At 47.7% G+C, this 19493-nt stretch overlaps 1 protein-coding gene across 2 annotated transcripts in view; it reads left to right on the top strand.

The window, feature by feature from the left end:
* The window catches only part of LOC129858532 (iron-sulfur clusters transporter ABCB7, mitochondrial-like), a 147447-nt gene that overhangs the window by 116522 nt on the left and 11432 nt on the right, over positions 1 to 19493 (top strand). For both annotated transcript variants that reach the window (XR_008760056.1, XM_055927836.1), the window contains exon 14: positions 12626 to 12729. Coding sequence is in view for 1 of the 2 variants with exons in the window: in XM_055927836.1 (XP_055783811.1) it covers positions 12626 to 12729 (104 nt within the window). In the remaining variant the exon portion in view is untranslated. The remainder of the gene's footprint in view (positions 1 to 12625; positions 12730 to 19493) is intronic.

The raw sequence follows: 19493 nt of genomic DNA, 5'->3' as shown, positions 1-19493 counted from the left end.
CCAGGAGAGGGCTCCAGCCTGGTATCTAGTGTTGTGAAGCTAGTTGTCTAGTTGAGAGGGTCCAGGAGAGGGCTCCAGTCTGGTATCTAGTGTTGTGAAGCTAGTTATCTAGTGGAGAGGGACCAGGAGAGGGCTCCAGCCTGGTATCTAGTGTTGTGAAGCTAGTTATCTAGTGGAGAGGACTCCAGTCTGGTATCTAGTGTTGTGAAGCTAGTTGTCTAGTGGAGAGGACTCCAGTCTGGTATCTAGTGTTGTGAAGCTAGTTGTCTAGTGGAGAGGACTCCAGCCTGGTATCTAGTGTTGTGAAGCTAGTTGTCTAGTGGAGAGGGACCAGGAGAGGGCTCCAGCCTGGTATCTAGTGTTGTGAAGCTAGTTGTCTAGTGGAGAGGGACCAGGAGAGGGCTCCAGTCTGGTATCTAGTGTTGTGAAGCTAGTTGTCTAGTGGAGAGGGACCAGGAGAAGGCTCCAGCCTGGTATCTAGTGTTGTGAAGCTAGTTATCTAGTAGAGAGGGACCAGGAGAGGGCTCCAGCCTGGTATCTAGTGTTGTGAAGCTAGTTATCTAGTGGAGAGGACTCCAGTCTGGTATCTAGTGTTGTGAAGCTAGTTGTCTAGTGGAGAGGACTCCAGTCTGGTATCTAGTGTTGTGAAGCTAGTTGTCTAGTGGAGAGGACTCCAGCCTGGTATCTAGTGTTGTGAAGCTAGTTGTCTAGTGGAGAGGGACCAGGAGAGGGCTCCAGCCTGGTATCTAGTGTTGTGAAGCTAGTTGTCTAGTGGAGAGGGACCAGGAGAGGGCTCCAGTCTGGTATCTAGTGTTGTGAAGCTAGTTGTCTAGTGGAGAGGGACCAGGAGAAGGCTCCAGCCTGGTATCTAGTGTTGTGAAGCTAGTTGTCTAGTGGAGAGGGACCAGGAGAGGGCTCCAGCCTGGTATCTAGTGTTGTGAAGCTAGTTGTCTAGTGGAGAGGGACCAGGAGAGGGCTCCAGTCTGGTATCTAGTGTTGTGAAGCTAGTTGTCTAGTGGAGAGGGACCAGGAGAGGGCTCCAGTCTGGTATCTAGTGTTGTGAAGCTAGTTGTCTAGTGGAGAGGGACCAGGAGAAGGCTCCAGTCTGGTATCTAGTGTTGTGAAGCTAGTTGTCTAGTGGAGAGGGACCAGGAGAGGGCTCCAGTCTGGTATCTAGTGTTGTGAAGCTAGTTGTCTAGTGGAGAGGGACCAGGAGAGGGCTCCAGCCTGGTATCTAGTGTTGTGAAGCTAGTTGTCTAGTGAAGAGGGACCAGGAGAGGGCTCCAGCCTGGTATCTAGTGTTGTGAAGCTAGTTGTCTAGTGGAGAGGGACCAGGAGAGGGCTCCAGTCTGGTATCTAGTGTTGTGAAGCTAGTTGTCTAGTTGAGAGGGACCAGGAGAGGGCTCCAGTCTGGTATCTAGTGTTGTGAAGCTAGTTATCTAGTGGAGAGGGACCAGGAGAGGGCTCCAGCCTGGTATCTAGTGTTGTGAAGCTAGTTATCTAGTGGAGAGGACTCCAGTCTGGTATCTAGTGTTGTGAAGCTAGTTGTCTAGTGGAGAGGACTCCAGTCTGGTATCTAGTGTTGTGAAGCTAGTTGTCTAGTGGAGAGGACTCCAGCCTGGTATCTAGTGTTGTGAAGCTAGTTGTCTAGTGGAGAGGGACCAGGAGAGGGCTCCAGCCTGGTATCTAGTGTTGTGAAGCTAGTTGTCTAGTGGAGAGGGACCAGGAGAGGGCTCCAGTCTGGTATCTAGTGTTGTGAAGCTAGTTGTCTAGTGGAGAGGGACCAGGAGAAGGCTCCAGCCTGGTATCTAGTGTTGTGAAGCTAGTTATCTAGTAGAGAGGGACCAGGAGAGGGCTCCAGCCTGATATCTAGTGTTGTGAAGCTAGTTATCTAGTGGAGAGGACTCCAGTCTGGTATCTAGTGTTGTGAAGCTAGTTGTCTAGTGGAGAGGACTCCAGCCTGGTATCTAGTGTTGTGAAGCTAGTTGTCTAGTGCAGAGGGACCAGGAGAGGGCTCCAGCCTGGTATCTAGTGTTGTGAAGCTAGTTGTCTAGTGGAGAGGGACCAGGAGAGGGCTCCAGTCTGGTATCTAGTGTTGTGAAGCTAGTTGTCTAGTGGAGAGGGACCAGGAGAAGGCTCCAGCCTGGTATCTAGTGTTGTGAAGCTAGTTGTCTAGTGGAGAGGGACCAGGAGAGGGCTCCAGCCTGGTATCTAGTGTTGTGAAGCTAGTTGTCTAGTGGAGAGGGACCAGGAGAGGGCTCCAGTCTGGTATCTAGTGTTGTGAAGCTAGTTGTCTAGTGGAGAGGGACCAGGAGAGGGCTCCAGTCTGGTATCTAGTGTTGTGAAGCTAGTTGTCTAGTGGAGAGGGACCAGGAGAAGGCTCCAGTCTGGTATCTAGTGTTGTGAAGCTAGTTGTCTAGTGGAGAGGGACCAGGAGAGGGCTCCAGCCTGGTATCTAGTGTTGTGAAGCTAGTTGTCTAGTGGAGAGGGACCAAGAGAGGGCTCCAGTCTGGTATCTAGTGTTGTGAAGCTAGTTGTCTAGTGGAGAGGGACCAGGAGAGGGCTCCAGCCTGGTATCTAGTGTTGTGAAGCTAGTTGTCTAGTGGAGAGGGACCAGGAGAGGGCTCCAGTCTGGTATCTAGTGTTGTGAAGCTAGTTGTCTAGTGGAGAGGGACCAGGAGAGGGCTCCAGTCTGGAATCTAGTGTTGTGAAGCTAGTTGTCTAGTGGAGAGGGACCAGGAGAAGGCTCCAGCCTGGTATCTAGTGTTGTGAAGCTAGTTGTCTAGTGGAGAGGGACCAGAAGAGGGCTCCAGTCTGGTATCTAGTGTTGTGAAGCTAGTTGTCTAGTGGAGAGGGCTCCAGTCTGGTATCTAGTGTTGTGAAGCTAGTTGTCTAGTGGAGAGGGACCAGGAGAAGGCTCCAGTCTGGTATCTAGTGTTGTGAAGCTAGTTGTCTAGTGGAGAGGGACCAGGAGAAGGCTCCAGCCTGGTATCTAGTGTTGTGAAGCTAGTTGTCTAGTGAAGAGGGACCAGGAGAGGGCTCCAGCCTGGTATCTAGTGTTGTGAAGCTAGTTGTCTAGTTGAGAGGGACCAGGAGAGGGCTCCAGTCTGGTATCTAGTGTTGTGAAGCTAGTTATCTAGTGGAGAGGGACCAGGAGAGGGCTCCAGCCTGGTATCTAGTGTTGTGAAGCTAGTTGTCTAGTGGAGAGGGACCAGGAGAAGGCTCCAGCCTGGTATCTAGTGTTGTGAAGCTAGTTATCTAGTAGAGAGGGACCAGGAGAGGGCTCCAGCCTGGTATCTAGTGTTGTGAAGCTAGTTATCTAGTGGAGAGGACTCCAGTCTGGTATCTAGTGTTGTGAAGCTAGTTGTCTAGTGGAGAGGACTCCAGTCTGGTATCTAGTGTTGTGAAGCTAGTTGTCTAGTGGAGAGGACTCCAGCCTGGTATCTAGTGTTGTGAAGCTAGTTGTCTAGTGCAGAGGGACCAGGAGAGGGCTCCAGCCTGGTATCTAGTGTTGTGAAGCTAGTTGTCTAGTGGAGAGGGACCAGGAGAGGGCTCCAGTCTGGTATCTAGTGTTGTGAAGCTAGTTGTCTAGTGGAGAGGGACCAGGAGAAGGCTCCAGCCTGGTATCTAGTGTTGTGAAGCTAGTTGTCTAGTGGAGAGGGACCAGGAGAGGGCTCCAGCCTGGTATCTAGTGTTGTGAAGCTAGTTGTCTAGTGGAGAGGGACCAGGAGAGGGCTCCAGTCTGGTATCTAGTGTTGTGAAGCTAGTTGTCTAGTGGAGAGGGACCAGGAGAGGGCTCCAGTCTGGTATCTAGTGTTGTGAAGCTAGTTGTCTAGTGGAGAGGGACCAGGAGAAGGCTCCAGTCTGGTATCTAGTGTTGTGAAGCTAGTTGTCTAGTGGAGAGGGACCAGGAGAGGGCTCCAGCCTGGTATCTAGTGTTGTGAAGCTAGTTGTCTAGTGGAGAGGGACCAAGAGAGGGCTCCAGTCTGGTATCTAGTGTTGTGAAGCTAGTTGTCTAGTGGAGAGGGACCAGGAGAGGGCTCCAGCCTGGTATCTAGTGTTGTGAAGCTAGTTGTCTAGTGGAGAGGGACCAGGAGAGGGCTCCAGTCTGGTATCTAGTGTTGTGAAGCTAGTTGTCTAGTGGAGAGGGACCAGGAGAGGGCTCCAGTCTGGAATCTAGTGTTGTGAAGCTAGTTGTCTAGTGGAGAGGGACCAGGAGAAGGCTCCAGCCTGGTATCTAGTGTTGTGAAGCTAGTTGTCTAGTGGAGAGGGACCAGAAGAGGGCTCCAGTCTGGTATCTAGTGTTGTGAAGCTAGTTGTCTAGTGGAGAGGGCTCCAGTCTGGTATCTAGTGTTGTGAAGCTAGTTGTCTAGTGGAGAGGGACCAGGAGAAGGCTCCAGTCTGGTATCTAGTGTTGTGAAGCTAGTTGTCTAGTGGAGAGGGACCAGGAGAAGGCTCCAGCCTGGTATCTAGTGTTGTGAAGCTAGTTGTCTAGTGAAGAGGGACCAGGAGAGGGCTCCAGCCTGGTATCTAGTGTTGTGAAGCTAGTTGTCTAGTTGAGAGGGACCAGGAGAGGGCTCCAGTCTGGTATCTAGTGTTGTGAAGCTAGTTATCTAGTGGAGAGGGACCAGGAGAGGGCTCCAGCCTGGTATCTAGTGTTGTGAAGCTAGTTATCTAGTGGAGAGGACTCCAGTCTGGTATCTAGTGTTGTGAAGCTAGTTGTCTAGTGGAGAGGACTCCAGTCTGGTATCTAGTGTTGTGAAGCTAGTTGTCTAGTGGAGAGGGCTCCAGTCTGGTATCTAGTGTTGTGAAGCTAGTTGTCTAGTGGAGAGGGACCAGGAGAGGGCTCCAGTCTGGTATCTAGTGTTGTGAAGCTAGTTGTCTAGTGGAGAGGGACCAGGAGAAGGCTCCAGTCTGGTATCTAGTGTTGTGAAGCTAGTTGTCTAGTGGAGAGGGACCAGGAGAGGGCTCCAGTCTGGTATCTAGTGTTGTGAAGCTAGTTGTCTAGTGGAGAGGGACCAGGAGAGGGCTCCAGCCTGGTATCTAGTGTTGTGAAGCTAGTTGTCTAGTGAAGAGGGACCAGGAGAGGGCTCCAGCCTGGTATCTAGTGTTGTGAAGCTAGTTGTCTAGTGGAGAGGGACCAGGAGAGGGCTCCAGTCTGGTATCTAGTGTTGTGAAGCTAGTTATCTAGTGGAGAGGGACCAGGAGAGGGCTCCAGCCTGGTATCTAGTGTTGTGAAGCTAGTTATCTAGTGGAGAGGACTCCAGTCTGGTATCTAGTGTTGTGAAGCTAGTTGTCTAGTGGAGAGGACTCCAGGCTGGTATCTAGTGTTGTGAAGCTAGTTGTCTAGTGGAGAGGACTCCAGCCTGGTATCTAGTGTTGTGAAGCTAGTTGTCTAGTGGAGAGGGACCAGGAGAGGGCTCCAGCCTGGTATCTAGTGTTGTGAAGCTAGTTGTCTAGTGGAGAGGGACCAGGAGAGGGCTCCAGTCTGGTATCTAGTGTTGTGAAGCTAGTTGTCTAGTGGAGAGGGACCAGGAGAAGGCTCCAGCCTGGTATCTAGTGTTGTGAAGCTAGTTATCTAGTAGAGAGGGACCAGGAGAGGGCTCCAGCCTGGTATCTAGTGTTGTGAAGCTAGTTATCTAGTGGAGAGGACTCCAGTCTGGTATCTAGTGTTGTGAAGCTAGTTGTCTAGTGGAGAGGACTCCAGTCTGGTATCTAGTGTTGTGAAGCTAGTTGTCTAGTGGAGAGGACTCCAGCCTGGTATCTAGTGTTGTGAAGCTAGTTGTCTAGTGCAGAGGGACCAGGAGAGGGCTCCAGCCTGGTATCTAGTGTTGTGAAGCTAGTTGTCTAGTGGAGAGGGACCAGGAGAGGGCTCCAGTCTGGTATCTAGTGTTGTGAAGCTAGTTGTCTAGTGGAGAGGGACCAGGAGAAGGCTCCAGCCTGGTATCTAGTGTTGTGAAGCTAGTTGTCTAGTGGAGAGGGACCAGGAGAGGGCTCCAGCCTGGTATCTAGTGTTGTGAAGCTAGTTGTCTAGTGGAGAGGGACCAGGAGAGGGCTCCAGTCTGGTATCTAGTGTTGTGAAGCTAGTTGTCTAGTGGAGAGGGACCAGGAGAGGGCTCCAGTCTGGTATCTAGTGTTGTGAAGCTAGTTGTCTAGTGGAGAGGGACCAGGAGAAGGCTCCAGTCTGGTATCTAGTGTTGTGAAGCTAGTTGTCTAGTGGAGAGGGACCAGGAGAGGGCTCCAGCCTGGTATCTAGTGTTGTGAAGCTAGTTGTCTAGTGGAGAGGGACCAAGAGAGGGCTCCAGTCTGGTATCTAGTGTTGTGAAGCTAGTTGTCTAGTGGAGAGGGACCAGGAGAGGGCTCCAGCCTGGTATCTAGTGTTGTGAAGCTAGTTGTCTAGTGGAGAGGGACCAGGAGAGGGCTCCAGTCTGGTATCTAGTGTTGTGAAGCTAGTTGTCTAGTGGAGAGGGACCAGGAGAGGGCTCCAGTCTGGAATCTAGTGTTGTGAAGCTAGTTGTCTAGTGGAGAGGGACCAGGAGAAGGCTCCAGCCTGGTATCTAGTGTTGTGAAGCTAGTTGTCTAGTGGAGAGGGACCAGAAGAGGGCTCCAGTCTGGTATCTAGTGTTGTGAAGCTAGTTGTCTAGTGGAGAGGGCTCCAGTCTGGTATCTAGTGTTGTGAAGCTAGTTGTCTAGTGGAGAGGGACCAGGAGAAGGCTCCAGTCTGGTATCTAGTGTTGTGAAGCTAGTTGTCTAGTGGAGAGGGACCAGGAGAAGGCTCCAGCCTGGTATCTAGTGTTGTGAAGCTAGTTGTCTAGTGAAGAGGGACCAGGAGAGGGCTCCAGCCTGGTATCTAGTGTTGTGAAGCTAGTTGTCTAGTTGAGAGGGACCAGGAGAGGGCTCCAGTCTGGTATCTAGTGTTGTGAAGCTAGTTATCTAGTGGAGAGGGACCAGGAGAGGGCTCCAGCCTGGTATCTAGTGTTGTGAAGCTAGTTGTCTAGTGGAGAGGGACCAGGAGAAGGCTCCAGCCTGGTATCTAGTGTTGTGAAGCTAGTTATCTAGTAGAGAGGGACCAGGAGAGGGCTCCAGCCTGGTATCTAGTGTTGTGAAGCTAGTTATCTAGTGGAGAGGACTCCAGTCTGGTATCTAGTGTTGTGAAGCTAGTTGTCTAGTGGAGAGGACTCCAGTCTGGTATCTAGTGTTGTGAAGCTAGTTGTCTAGTGGAGAGGACTCCAGCCTGGTATCTAGTGTTGTGAAGCTAGTTGTCTAGTGCAGAGGGACCAGGAGAGGGCTCCAGCCTGGTATCTAGTGTTGTGAAGCTAGTTGTCTAGTGGAGAGGGACCAGGAGAGGGCTCCAGTCTGGTATCTAGTGTTGTGAAGCTAGTTGTCTAGTGGAGAGGGACCAGGAGAAGGCTCCAGCCTGGTATCTAGTGTTGTGAAGCTAGTTGTCTAGTGGAGAGGGACCAGGAGAGGGCTCCAGCCTGGTATCTAGTGTTGTGAAGCTAGTTGTCTAGTGGAGAGGGACCAGGAGAGGGCTCCAGTCTGGTATCTAGTGTTGTGAAGCTAGTTGTCTAGTGGAGAGGGACCAGGAGAGGGCTCCAGTCTGGTATCTAGTGTTGTGAAGCTAGTTGTCTAGTGGAGAGGGACCAGGAGAAGGCTCCAGTCTGGTATCTAGTGTTGTGAAGCTAGTTGTCTAGTGGAGAGGGACCAGGAGAGGGCTCCAGCCTGGTATCTAGTGTTGTGAAGCTAGTTGTCTAGTGGAGAGGGACCAAGAGAGGGCTCCAGTCTGGTATCTAGTGTTGTGAAGCTAGTTGTCTAGTGGAGAGGGACCAGGAGAGGGCTCCAGCCTGGTATCTAGTGTTGTGAAGCTAGTTGTCTAGTGGAGAGGGACCAGGAGAGGGCTCCAGTCTGGTATCTAGTGTTGTGAAGCTAGTTGTCTAGTGGAGAGGGACCAGGAGAGGGCTCCAGTCTGGAATCTAGTGTTGTGAAGCTAGTTGTCTAGTGGAGAGGGACCAGGAGAAGGCTCCAGCCTGGTATCTAGTGTTGTGAAGCTAGTTGTCTAGTGGAGAGGGACCAGAAGAGGGCTCCAGTCTGGTATCTAGTGTTGTGAAGCTAGTTGTCTAGTGGAGAGGACTCCAGTCTGGTATCTAGTGTTGTGAAGCTAGTTGTCTAGTGGAGAGGACTCCAGCCTGGTATCTAGTGTTGTGAAGCTAGTTGTCTAGTGCAGAGGGACCAGGAGAGGGCTCCAGCCTGGTATCTAGTGTTGTGAAGCTAGTTGTCTAGTGGAGAGGGACCAGGAGAGGGCTCCAGTCTGGTATCTAGTGTTGTGAAGCTAGTTGTCTAGTGGAGAGGGACCAGGAGAAGGCTCCAGCCTGGTATCTAGTGTTGTGAAGCTAGTTGTCTAGTGGAGAGGGACCAGGAGAGGGCTCCAGCCTGGTATCTAGTGTTGTGAAGCTAGTTGTCTAGTGGAGAGGGACCAGGAGAGGGCTCCAGTCTGGTATCTAGTGTTGTGAAGCTAGTTGTCTAGTGGAGAGGGACCAGGAGAGGGCTCCAGTCTGGTATCTAGTGTTGTGAAGCTAGTTGTCTAGTGGAGAGGGACCAGGAGAAGGCTCCAGTCTGGTATCTAGTGTTGTGAAGCTAGTTGTCTAGTGGAGAGGGACCAGGAGAGGGCTCCAGCCTGGTATCTAGTGTTGTGAAGCTAGTTGTCTAGTGGAGAGGGACCAAGAGAGGGCTCCAGTCTGGTATCTAGTGTTGTGAAGCTAGTTGTCTAGTGGAGAGGGACCAGGAGAGGGCTCCAGCCTGGTATCTAGTGTTGTGAAGCTAGTTGTCTAGTGGAGAGGGACCAGGAGAGGGCTCCAGTCTGGTATCTAGTGTTGTGAAGCTAGTTGTCTAGTGGAGAGGGACCAGGAGAGGGCTCCAGTCTGGAATCTAGTGTTGTGAAGCTAGTTGTCTAGTGGAGAGGGACCAGGAGAAGGCTCCAGCCTGGTATCTAGTGTTGTGAAGCTAGTTGTCTAGTGGAGAGGGACCAGAAGAGGGCTCCAGTCTGGTATCTAGTGTTGTGAAGCTAGTTGTCTAGTGGAGAGGGCTCCAGCCTGGTATCTAGTGTTGTGAAGCTAGTTGTCTAGTGAAGAGGGACCAGGAGAGGGCTCCAGCCTGGTATCTAGTGTTGTGAAGCTAGTTGTCTAGTTGAGAGGGACCAGGAGGGGGCTCCAGCCTGGTATCTAGTGTTGTGAAGCTAGTTATCTAGTGGAGAGGACTCCAGTCTGGTATCTAGTGTTGTGAAGCTAGTTGTCTAGTGGAGAGGACTCCAGTCTGGTATCTAGTGTTGTGAAGCTAGTTGTCTAGTGGAGAGGACTCCAGCCTGGTATCTAGTGTTGTGAAGCTAGTTGTCTAGTGCAGAGGGACCAGGAGAGGGCTCCAGCCTGGTATCTAGTGTTGTGAAGCTAGTTGTCTAGTGGAGAGGGACCAGGAGAGGGCTCCAGCCTGGTATCTAGTGTTGTGAAGCTAGTTGTCTAGTGGAGAGGGACCAGTAGAGGGCTCCAGCCTGGTATCTAGTGTTGTGAGGCTAGTTGTCTAGTGGAGAGGGACCAGGAGAGGGCTCCAGTCTGGTATCTAGTGTTGTGAAGCTAGTTGTCTAGTGGAGAGGGACCAGGAGAGGGTTCCAGCCTGGTATCTAGTGTTGTGAAGCTAGTTGTCTAGTGGAGAGGGACCAGGAGAGGGCTCCAGTCTGGTATCTAGTGTTGTGAAGCTAGTTGTCTAGTGGAGAGGGACCAGGAGAGGGCTTCAGCCTGGTATCTAGTGTTGTGAAGCTAGTTGTCTAGTGGAGAGGGACCAGGAGAGGGCTCCAGTCTGGTATCTAGTGTTGTGAAGCTAGTTGTCTAGTGGAGAGGGACCAGGAGAGGGCTCCAGCCTGGTATCTAGTGTTGTGAGGCTAGTTGTCTAGTGGAGAGGGACCAGGAGAAGGCTCCAGTCTGGTATCTAGTGTTGTGAAGCTAGTTGTCTAGTGGAGAGGGACCAGGAGAGGGCTCCAGCCTGGTATCTAGTGTTGTGAAGCTAGTTGTCTAGTGGAGAGGGACCAGTAGAGGGCTCCAGCCTGGTATCTAGTGTTGTGAAGCTAGTTGTCTAGTGGAGAGGGACCAGTAGAGGGCTCCAGCCTGGTATCTAGTGTTGTGAAGCTAGTTGTGTTACTACTGGGGCTTTCTATATCTACCAGTCTGACTGGTGTAGCTCCTACTGTTACTACTGGGGCTTTCTTTATCTACCAGTCTGACTGGTGTAGCTCCTACTGTTACTACTGGGGCTTTCTATATCTACCAGTCTGACTGGTGTAGCTCCTACTGTTGCTACTGGGGCTTTCTATATCTACCAGTCTGACTGGTGTAGCTCCTACTGCTACTACTGGGGCTTTCTATATCTACCAGTCTGACTGGTGTAGCTCCTACTGTTACTACTGGGGCTTTCTATATCTACCAGTCTGACTGGTGTAGCTCCTACTGTTACTACTGGGGCTTTCTATATCTACCAGTCTGACTGGTGTAGTTACTACTGGGGCTTTCTATATCTACCAGTCTGACTGGTGTAGCTCCTACTGTTACTACTGGGGCTTTCTATATCTACCAGTCTGACTGGTGTAGCTCCTACTGTTACTACTGGGGCTTTCTATATCTACCAGTCTGACTGGTGTAGCTCCTACTGTTACTACTGGGGCTTTCTATATCTACCAGCCTGACTGGTGTAGCTCCTACTGTTACTACTGGGGCTTTCTATATCTACCAGTCTGACTGGTGTAGTTACTACTGGGGCTTTCTATATCTACCAGTCTGACTGGTGTAGCTCCTACTGTTACTAATGGGGCTTTCTATATCTACCAGTCTGACTGGTGTAGTTACTACTGGGGCTTTCTATATCTACCAGTCTGACTGGTGTAGTTACTACTGGGGCTTTCTATATCTACCAGTCTGACTGGTGTAGCTCCTACTGTTACTACTGGGGCTTTCTATATCTACCAGTCTGACTGGTGTAGCTCCTACTGTTACTACTGGGGCTTTCTATATCTACCAGTCTGACTGGTGTAGCTCCTACTGTTGCTACTGGGGCTTTCTATATCTACCAGTCTGACTGGTGTAGCTCCTACTGTTACTACTGGGGCTTTCTATATCTACCAGTCTGACTGGTGTAGTTACTACTGGGGCTTTCTATATCTACCAGTCTGACTGGTGTAGCTCCTACTGTTACTAATGGGGCTTTCTATATCTACCAGTCTGACTGGTGTAGTTACTACTGGGGCTTTCTATATCTACCAGTCTGACTGGTGTAGTTACTACTGGGGCTTTCTATATCTACCAGTCTGACTGGTGTAGCTCCTACTGTTACTACTGGGGCTTTCTATATCTACCAGTCTGACTGGTGTAGCTCCTACTGTTACTACTGGGGCTTTCTATATCTACCAGTCTGACTGGTGTAGCTCCTACTGTTACTACTGGGGCTTTCTATATCTACCAGTCTGACTGGTGTAGCTCCTACTGTTACTACTGGGGCTTTCTATATCTACCAGTCTGACTGGTGTAGCTCCTACTGTTACTACTGGGGCTTTCTATATCTACCAGTCTGACTGGTGTAGCTCCTACTGTTACTACTGGGGCTTTCTATATCTACCAGTCTGACTGGTGTAGCTCCTACTGTTACTACTGGGGCTTTCTATATCTACCAGTCTGACTGGTGTAGCTCCTACTGTTACTACTGGGGCTTTCTTCTACCTACCTGGTTCTAGATATGTGTTTGCTTCCTGTTCTGTCTCTGTTGCCGTGTGTGAAGACAGCATTATTGACTTCCTGTCTTGTCTCTGTTGCCGTGTGTGAAGACAGCATTATTGACTTTCTGCCCTGTCTCTGTTGCCGTGTGTGTGAAGACAGCATTATTGACTTCCTGTCCTGTCTCTGTTGCCGTGTGTGTGAAGACAGCATTATTGACTTCCTGTCTCTGTTGCCGTGTGTGTCAAGACAGCATTATTGACTTCCTGTCTCTGTTGCCGTGTGTGTCAAGACAGCATTATTGACTTCCTGTCCTGTCTCTGTTGCCGTGTGTGTCAAGACAGCATTATTGACTTCCTGTCTCTGTTTCCGTGTGTGTCAAGACAGCATTATTGACTTCCTGTCCTGTCTCTGTTGCCGTGTGTGTCAAGACAGCATTATTGACTTCCTGTCTCTGTTGCCGTGTGTGTCAAGACAGCATTATTGACTTCCTGTCTCTGTTTCCGTGTGTGTCAAGACAGCATTATTGACTTCCTGTCCTGTCTCTGTTGCCGTGTGTGTCAAGACAGCATTATTGACTTCCTGCCCTGTCTCTGTTGCCGTGTGTGTCAAGACAGCATTATTGACTTCCTGTCTCTGTTGCCGTGTGTGTCAAGACAGCATTATTGACCTTCTGCCCTGTCTCTGTTGCCGTGTGTGTCAAGACAGCATTATTGACTTCCTGTCCTGTCTCTGTTGCCGTGTGTGTGAAGACAGCATTATTGACTTCCTGTCCTGTCTCTGTTGCCGTATGTGTGAAGGCAGCATTATTGACTTCCTGTCCTGTCTCTGTTGCCGTGTGTGTGAAGGCAGCATTATTGACTGGCTGTGTGTTTCAGGTGGGGAGAAGCAGCGTGTGGCCATAGCCAGGGCCATTCTGAAGAACCCTCCTATCCTGCTGTATGATGAAGCTACGTCATCGCTGGACTCTATCACTGAGGAGGTGACCCACACACTTCACCTGTTGTCTCTTCTGCAGCTCGGTGTACCAACCAGCTCCGTAGACGTTAGGGGATTGAAAGAGTCCACTGTGTTCCCTGAAGTTGGAGAGAATAGGCCACATGTTGTATTATGGCTTCATACTGTTTTTATACTTCCTGTTTCTCTACAACATTCTAGAACTATCTATAAGGAGGTCAATGGAACTCGACCAAAACAATGGAATTGCCATGGAAACGTGTGTGGGGGGGGGGGGGGGTCCTGAATCTCCTCATTGCCCCCCAGGAAAATTAGGCTATTGTTTATGCGTGTTTCACACTATGTTGAAGTCCAAATCGGAGTATAATGCTTGAACGGATGTCAACCCCAACACATGTTCAGCCGTCGTTACCAGTCTGACCAACACCAACGATTTCTGTATGCTAACTATGCTAACCAGCTTATACGAATGGGAGTTAGCATTTAGCAGTCACTTCTTCAAAACCTGAAAAGTGACAACTTCTACATGTTATGCAGCGGAAACAGCCAAATATATCAAGGATTTTTCTTTATTTTTACTATTTTATACACTGTAAAATTAAAGTGCAGACATCAAAACTATGAAATAACACATATGGAATCATGTAGTAACCAAAAAAAGTGTTAAACAAATCAAAATATATTTCAGATTCTTCAAAAAGCCTCCCTTCACCTTGATGACAGCTTTGCACACTTTTGGCATTCTCTCAACCAGCTTCACCTGGAATGCTTTTCCAAACGTCTTGTAGGAGATCCCACATATGCTGAGCACTTGTTGGCTGCTTTTCCTTCGCTCTGAGTTCCATCTCAAGTGTGTGTGTATATATATTACTCTATTCTATACTGTATCCTATACTGTTAGGTTCTCATTTTTCAGAGTAAATAACTCACGGACACAAGAGAAGCTTAACCAAGTTTAATTCTTCCCAAAGGGTCGTTACGGCTATTATTCAGAACAAAGAGATGGCGGTGTTCATACCCCACTTTGGGTGGAGTCTCCTCCTTATCGCTAAACATTGCATCATTCTTGCTAAGCAGGGAACTAAGTGATATGAGCCTTCGACGGTTTCTCCCCTTATCAGTACTGTCACGTGAGATTGTTTTCCCAGCCCCTCCCAAGCTTCATTATGGCTCCAACCCTCATGTCTCTTTTGTAACTAATGTTCCTTTTCTCTGAGTATAACAATGTTCAAAGTTTACCCCAGAATCCAACAATACTCTTCGACTGCATCTTAGTCCGTTCTGCTCTGACATCTCACGTCCATCTGTATATAGTCTTAATTCATTCCTACTTAGATGTGTGTGCATTGGGTATATGTTGTGTAATTTGTTATATATTTCTGCACTGTCGGAGCTAGAAGCACAAGCCTTCCGCTACAGCCAATAACATCTGCTAATCACGTGTATGTGACCAATAACATCTGCTGATCACATGTATGTGACCAATAAAATGTTATTTTGAAATGAGTTGTGGAGGCCAGGTCATCTGATGCAGCACTCCATCACTCTCCTTCTTGGTCAAATGACCCTTACACAGCCTGGAGGTGTGTTGGGTTATTGTCCTGTTGAAAAACAAATGATAGTCCCTCTAAGCGCAAACCAGATGGGATGGCGTATCACTGCAGAATGCTGTGGTAGCCATGCTGGTTTAGTGTGCCTTGAATTCTAAATAAATCACTGACAGTGTCACCAGCCAAGCACCATCACACCTCCTCCGCCATGCTTCACGGTGGGAACCACACATGCGGAGATCATCCGTTCACCTACTCTGCGTCTCACAAAGACACGGCGGTTGGAACCAAAAATCAAAGGGCAGATTTCCACCGGTCTAATGTCCATTGCTCGTTTCTCTTGGCCCAAGCAAGTCTCTTCTTATTATTGGTGTCCTTTAGTAGTAGTTTCTTTGCAGAAATTTGAAGGCCTGATTCACGCGGTCTCCTCTGAACAGTTGATGTTGATGTCTGTTACTAGAACTCTGAAGCATTTATTTGGGCTGCAATTTCTGAGGCTGGTAACTCTAATGAACGTATCCTCTGCAGCAGAGGTAACTCTGGGTCTTCCTTTCCAATCTGAGACTGGTAACTCTAATGAACTTATCCTCTGCAGCAGAGGTAACTCTGGGTCTTCCTTTCCAATCTGAGACTGGTAACTCTAATGAACTTATCCTCTGCAGCAGAGGTAACTCTGGGTCTTCCTTTCCAATCTGAGACTGGTAACTCTAATGAACTTCTCCTCTGCAGCAGAGGTAACTCTGGGTCTTCCTTTCCTGTGGCTGGTAACTCTAATGAACTTATCCTTTGCAGCAGAGGTAACGCTGGGTCTTCACTTCCAGTGACGGTCCTCATGAGAGCCAGTTTCATCATAGCGCTTGATGGTTCTTGCGACTGCACTTGAAGAATCTTTCAAAGTTCTTGAAATTTTCCACATTGACTGACTTTAAAATCAAAGTTTATTTGTCACGCGTGCCGAATACAACAGTGAAATGCTTACTTACAGGCTCTAACCAGCAGTGCAAAAAAGGTATTAGGTGAACAATAGGTAGGTAAAGAAATAAAACAACAGTAAAAAGACAGGCTATATACAGTAGAGAGGCTATATACAGTAGAGAGGCTATATACAGTAGAGAGGCTATATACAGTAGAGAGGCTATATACAGTAGAGAGGCTATATACAGTAGAGAGGCTATATACAGTAGAGAGGCTATATACAGTAGAGAGGCTATATACAGTAGAGAGGCTATATACAGTAGAGAGGCTATATACAGTAGAGAGGCTATATACAGTAGAGAGGCTATATACAGTAGAGAGGCTATATACAGTAGAGAGGCTACATACAGTAGAGAGGCTACATACAGTAGAGAGGCTATATACAGTAGAGAGGCTATATACAGTAGAGAGGCTATATACAGTAGAGAGGCTATATACAGTAGAGAGGCTACATACAGTAGAGAGGCTATATACAGTAGAGAGGCTATATACAGTAGAGAGGCTATATACAGTAGAGAGGCTACATACAGTAGAGAGGCTATATACAGGAGAGAGGCTATATACAGGAGAGAGGCTATATACAGTAGAGAGGCTATATACAGGAGAGAGGCTATATACAGTAGAGAGGCTATATACAGTAGAGAGGCTATATACAGTAGAGAGGCTATATACAGTAGAGAGGCTACATACAGTAGAGAGGCTATATACAGGAGAGAGGCTGTATACAGGAGAGAGGCTATATACAGTAGAGAGTCTATATACAGTAGAGAGGCTATATACAGCAGAGAGGCTATATACAGTAGAGAGGCTATATACAGTAGAGAGGCTATATACAGTAGAGAGGCTATATACAGTAGAGAGGCTACATACAGTAGAGAGGCTATATACAGGAGAGAGGCTGTATACAGTAGAGGCTATATGCAGTAGAGAGGCTATATACAGTAGAGAGGCTACATACAGACACCGGTTAGTCAGGCTGATTGAGGTAGTATGTACATGTAGATATGGTTAAAGTGACTATGCAGATATGATGAACAGAGAGTAGCAGTAGCGTAAAAGAGGGGTTGGCGGGTGGTGGGGACACAATGCAGATATCCCGGTTAGCCAATGTGCGGGAGCACTGGTTGGTCGGCCCAATTGAGGTAGTATGTACATGAATGTATAGTTAAAGTGACTATGCATATATGATAAACAGAGAGTAGCAGCAGCGTAAAAAGAGGGTCTGGGGGGGGGGGGGACACACACAATGCAGATAGTCCGGATAGCCATTTGGTTACCTGTTCAGGAGTCTTATGGCTTGGGGGTAAAAACTGTTGAGAAGCCTTTTTGTCCTAGACTTGGCACTCCGGTACCGCTTGCCATGCGGTAGTAGAGAGAACAGTCTATGACTGAGGTGGCTGGGGTCGTTGACAATTTTTAGGTCTTCCTCTGACACCACCTGGTGTAGAGGTCCTGGATGGCATGCAGCTTAGCCCCAGTGATGTACTGGGCCGTACGCACTACCCTCTGTAGTGCCTTGCGGTCGGAGGCAGAGCAATTGCCGTACCAGGCAGTGATGCAACCAGTCAGGATGCTCTCGATGTTGCAGCTGTCGAACCTTTTGAGGATCTCAGGACCCATGCCAAATCTTTTTAGTTTCCTGAGGGGGAATAGGCTTTGTCGTACCCTCTTCACGACTGTCTTGGTGTGTTTGGACCATTCTAGTTTGTTGTTGATGTGGACGCCAAGGAACTTGAAGCTCTCAACCTGCTCCACTACAGCCCCGTCGATGAGAATGGGGGCTTGCTCGGTCCTCCTTTTCCTGTAGTCCACAATCATCTCCTTAGTCTTGGTTACGTTGAGGGATAGGTTGTTATTCTGGCACCACCCGGCCAGGTCTCTGACCTCCTCCCTATAGTCTGTCTCGTCGTTGTAGGTGATCAGGCCTACCACTTGTGTCGTCAGCAAACTTAATGATGGTGTTGGAGTCGTGCCTGGCCGCGCAGTCGTGGGTGAACAGGGAGTACATTTACATTTAAGTCATTTAGCAGACGCTCTTATCCAGAGCGACTTACAAATTGGTGCATTCACCTTATGACATCCAGTGGGACAGCCACTTTACAATAGTGCATCTAAATCTTTTAAGGGGGGGGGTCAGAAGGGAGTACAGGAGGAGTACAGGAGGGGACTGAGCACGCACCCCTGGGGAGCTCCAGTGTTGAGGATCAACGTGGCAGATGTGTTTCTACCTACCCTCACCACATGGGGGGGCGGCCCATCAGGAAGTCCAGGATCCAGTTGCACAGGGAGATGTTTAGTCATGTCTTAAAGTCTTTTCTCTTTGCTTATTTGAGCTGTTTTTGGCATAATATGGACTTGGTCTTTTACCAAATAGAGCTGTCTTCTGTATACCACTCCTACCTTGTCACAACACAACTGATTGGCTAAAACGCATTAAGAAGGAAAGAAATCCTCAAATGAAACTTTTTTTAACCTGTTTGGGCTGCAAGCCCGACGTCGGAACGAAAATGACAACAGCTGCAGGGCGCGAAATTCAAAATCTATTTTTTTTAAATATTTAACTTTCACACATTAACAAGTCCAATACAGCATTTGAAAGATAAACATCTTGTCAATCCAGCCAACATGTCCGATTTTTTAAATGTTTTACAGAGAAAACACCACATATATTTATGTTAGCTCACCACCAAATACAAAAGTGGACAGACACGTATGGATATGATTATGATGTATGAATTATGATTCAAGTAGCATGCACAAGCCAACCGAAATAAACTAAAACCAACCTAAAGAACCCAGAAAAAACTACCTCAGATGACAGTCATATAACATGTTACACAATAAATCTATGTTTTGTTCATAAAAAGTGCATATTTTAGCTATAAATCAGTTTTACATTGATGCTACCATAAATGCTACCACATAGCTACAGTCTGAATCCAGACGGGAGTAGCCAGAGAAAATACATACACCAACGTCGACTACTAATTACACCTCATAAAACATTTCAGAAAAACATATGGTGGATAGCTAATGAAAGACAGATATCGTGTGAATAAAGCCAATATTTCCGATTTTTGAAGTGTTTTACAGCGAAAACACAATATATCGTTATATTAGCTAACAACATAAGCTAGCATAAGGCAGCATTGATTCTAGTCAAGCGCTAGCCTAGCACAGTTAGCACAGTTAGCATTCAACAGTTCGACAGATATATGGAAAAGCATCCCAAATTGGGTCCTTATCTTTGTTGATATTCCATCAGAATGTTGTAACGGGGTCCAATGTCCAGTACAGTCTTTAGTTGGGTTCCAGAACGAACTATTTCCCTCTTTGGTTAGCAAGCCCAATGGCCGTGCGGCGCTAATCTGTCTTTCTTCAAAAAATTCTTCCGTCGCATCACATCTAAAGTCCAGAATAAATTGCAATAATATAATTAAAGTATATTGAAAAAACATACTTTAGGATGATTTTGTGACATGTATCAAATAATATCGAAGTCAGAGATCATATTCACCGTTATCGACCTTCTTCCAGTAGCCGAGACCAAATTCTGCTTCGCGCCCGGAATTTTTTTTTAACTGCGCAGGTCTCACAAGAAGGTGTGGTATTCAGTCCATGGACGAGATATTCGACTGCTTTCAATTCTCACTTCCGCATTACAGCCTGATGAAGGCGTGTGACGTGTTTCTACGGTCCTAAGTCTAATGACCTTTTATAGACAAGGTCTTAAAGAGACACATCGCATTTTGGAAATCTCAATTCGGCTGGGAAAATGGCTGTAAAAATATTTCTGTTCGACTTAGAGAAATAATTCAAACCTTTTTAGAAACTATAGACTGTTATCTATCCAACAGTAGTAAATATATGCATATTGTAAAATAAAAAGTTTCTTAAGAGGCCGTTTGAAAATGTGCACATATTTTCCAGTTTTTTCAATATTCACCCTGCAGCCTGAAGAGGTTTTAACACTGCACACCTGTTAATTGAAAAGCATTCCAGGTGACTACCTCATGCTCAAGCTGGTTCAGAATGCCAAGAGTGTGCAAAGCTTTCATCAAGGCAAAGGCTGGCTACTTTGAAGAATCTTAAATATAAAATATATTTTGATTTGTTTAACACTTTTTTGGTTACTACATGATTCCATATGTGTTATTCCATAGTTTTAATGTCTTCACTATTATTCTACAATGTAGAAAATAGTAAAAATAAAGAAAACCCCTTGAATGAGTAGGTGTCAACTTTTGACTGGTACTGTACATGA

The sequence above is a fragment of the Salvelinus fontinalis genome, chromosome 6, assembly GCF_029448725.1.
Source record: "Salvelinus fontinalis isolate EN_2023a chromosome 6, ASM2944872v1, whole genome shotgun sequence".
Lineage (NCBI taxonomy): Eukaryota > Metazoa > Chordata > Actinopteri > Salmoniformes > Salmonidae > Salvelinus > Salvelinus fontinalis.
Note: the sequence above shows the minus strand (reverse complement) of the source record. Positions and strands in the feature narration are given on the sequence as shown.